The sequence below is a fragment of the Castor canadensis genome, chromosome 9 (genome assembly GCF_047511655.1).
Source record: "Castor canadensis chromosome 9, mCasCan1.hap1v2, whole genome shotgun sequence".
Taxonomy (NCBI): Eukaryota; Metazoa; Chordata; class Mammalia; order Rodentia; family Castoridae; genus Castor; species Castor canadensis.
The window spans coordinates 94,773,327-94,775,725 of record NC_133394.1 but is presented as its reverse complement, the minus strand read 5'-3'; the positions used below and the strand labels follow the sequence as shown (position 1 = coordinate 94,775,725).

Here is a 2,399-nt window from a genome sequence, read left to right as displayed (position 1 = left end):
ACTAGGGGAAACGCCAGAACTCCGGGAATTTCCCTGGCCCAGGCTCAGGCCTTTCCCGCAGCCATGCATAAAAGAGACTCTCCGGTCTCGGCGAGCCACAGATCCAGGCTCACAACAGCTCCGCACCAGTTCTCACGCACCAGACTTTGCCCGTGTCCCTCCGAGCTCCATGGCCCGCGCCTTCTCCGCCGCCGCCCGCGCCCCGCGCCTCCTCCACGCTGCGCTGCTGCTGCTGCTCCTAGTGGCCGCCTGCCAGCGCGCTGCAGGTAGGGCACAAGCCCGGGGATCCCGGGCAGGACAGGGCTTATAGCGACCAGCCTGAGGACAGCCGCTTTACCCTGTCTCTTCTTCCCCCAGGGGCGCCGGTGGTCACAGAACTGCGATGCCAGTGCCTGCAGACCGTCCAAGGAATTCACTTCAAAAACATCCAAAGCGTGAAGATGACGCCCCCAGGACCTCATTGCACCCAAACCCAAGTCATGTAAGTACCTCCCTGTCCCTCTGCTGCTGCAGCCAAAGTCACCCTGACCTTGTCCAAAACCCCAGCCTTGACCCCAGCAGGACCACCTTCCTCATTCAGGTCCTCTCTTCTCTGTGCAGAGCTACTCTCAAGAACGGACAGGAAGCTTGTCTCAACCCTGAAGCCCCCATGGTTAAGAAAATCATCCATAAGATGCTAAACAAGTGAGTAATTGTTTCTGTTTGCACGTGTGACTGGAGCCATGGGTCACAATACTGGTATCTGCGTCCTAAAAATTGCATTAGGGTAACGCATGTTTAAGCTGCAGGACTACAAATCGTGATTACCATTTTCATAATTAATGTGGCCATTAAAATCATTAATTTGCTCTGGTGCCAGAAACATATCTCCAATGCCTCCACTTCTGGGCCCAACGCCCTACTCAAAGGGATTTAGAATTGGCCAGTGAAGCTTACCACTCCTCTCTATTAAGAAACAATGCTTACCTTAGACCCTTATGGGCCTCACACATGGAAAGTAGATCCCCTGATCTGGGGCAAGGTGTGTCTCTAAGTCTTCCTGATAAGAACAGTGTTCTTTGCAGTGATGTATCCTTGAGTTCAAAGCTAGAATCTCTGTGAATGTTATTTACTCTCTTCGAGATTCAGCATAATAGGGGAGATAACTGTAGCTATTTCACAGGGCTGTGAGTGTGGCTTAAGTGAGGACAGGGATGTAAATTTTGAAGCCACTGTGCTAATCAGTGAGCAATGCGTTTTGGTTCTTTTAAAGCAATAACATATTTGACTCCACAGCCCCATTTCCCCTCAATAGAAACATTCAGGAGCCCAAGTGCTCTGCTATACAGGGTAGTGGGTACAATCAGACCTTCTGCTGGGTGCAAGATGGGCAACAGATACATTGTAGAAATCAGTACAGCCTCAAGGACTGGGCTAATAGAAGAGAGCTTTCTTCCACACCTGTAACAGAACCCTTTCTCCTCACAGGGGCAGCACCAACTGACTTGGAAAGAAGTAAGAGGATTTTCCTGGTGGCTCCTGCAGAGCAGACCCTATCCTTAGAAGAGCTGGACATGAAAGAGAATAGCTGGTTCCTTGGGTCACCTAGAAAAGGCTTAATGCATTTTATTATTTCTTAATGAGAGTTCTATTTATTTATGTATGTATTTATTTATTTTTCAAAACCTGTACCTTAATATTTTATATTACTGCTTAAAGCTGTGAATTTGTTTCATCAAGCATAGCTCAGTTCTGATAGTTTAACTTGAAGATGGTGGGTTTTAAATGTCTCACTAAAGTAATGTTTATTGAGAAATCATAAAGTATCAAGATGGAAGGAGTCTGGGGTTATGATACAATCATTTAGATGGTGTGACCACTGTTAGGATAAGGGAATGTGTGTGTACATCTGTTTTTATTCTTTTAAAAAAGACTGTCAGTTGTTATTTATTGAAAGTTTCATATTCTATGGTCAACATAGTTATGTTGAAGCATCCCTTGGACATTTTATGTCTTGCTTGTAGGGCATAATGCCTTGGTTAATATGCATTATTCACTGTGTCTCTTTGTCTTGGAACAGAGAAGTTACAATTACTGTTACATTTTTACAAATGACATGAAAATAAAAGTTTTGCTAAAAATAAAATGAATACCTTTTGTATTATTCTTCTTGCCTTCTATAGTTACATTTAACTCCATGCCTCTTTCTAGATAGCACTTCCACTGTGTTTCTTTTACCTGAGAAGGAATTACTTGCTTTTAGAAAGTACATACTACTTCCCCTAACCAACTTGATAATTTTAGTTTTATATAAAATATTGCTGTCTTTCACACTGACCAATGTGAGATGGGATGGAGGTCTTGCTATATTGCCCAGACTGGCTTTTGGCTTTCAGCTCAATCCTCCTTCTTTGTGGAAT

The 2,399-nt window shown here is 44.6% G+C and overlaps 1 protein-coding gene across 1 annotated transcript; it reads left to right on the top strand.

Annotated features, from left to right (window-relative positions):
• LOC109691926 (growth-regulated protein homolog gamma-like) lies at window positions 1-2,143 on the top strand. The gene is made up of 4 exons (XM_020172207.2): window positions 1-266; window positions 358-481; window positions 601-684; window positions 1,468-2,143. Exons 1-4 carry the CDS (start codon window positions 170-172, stop codon window positions 1,481-1,483), a joined length of 321 nt encoding a protein of 106 aa, XP_020027796.1. The 5' UTR covers window positions 1-169; the 3' UTR covers window positions 1,484-2,143.
• Window positions 2,144-2,399: the final 256 nt, after the last annotated feature.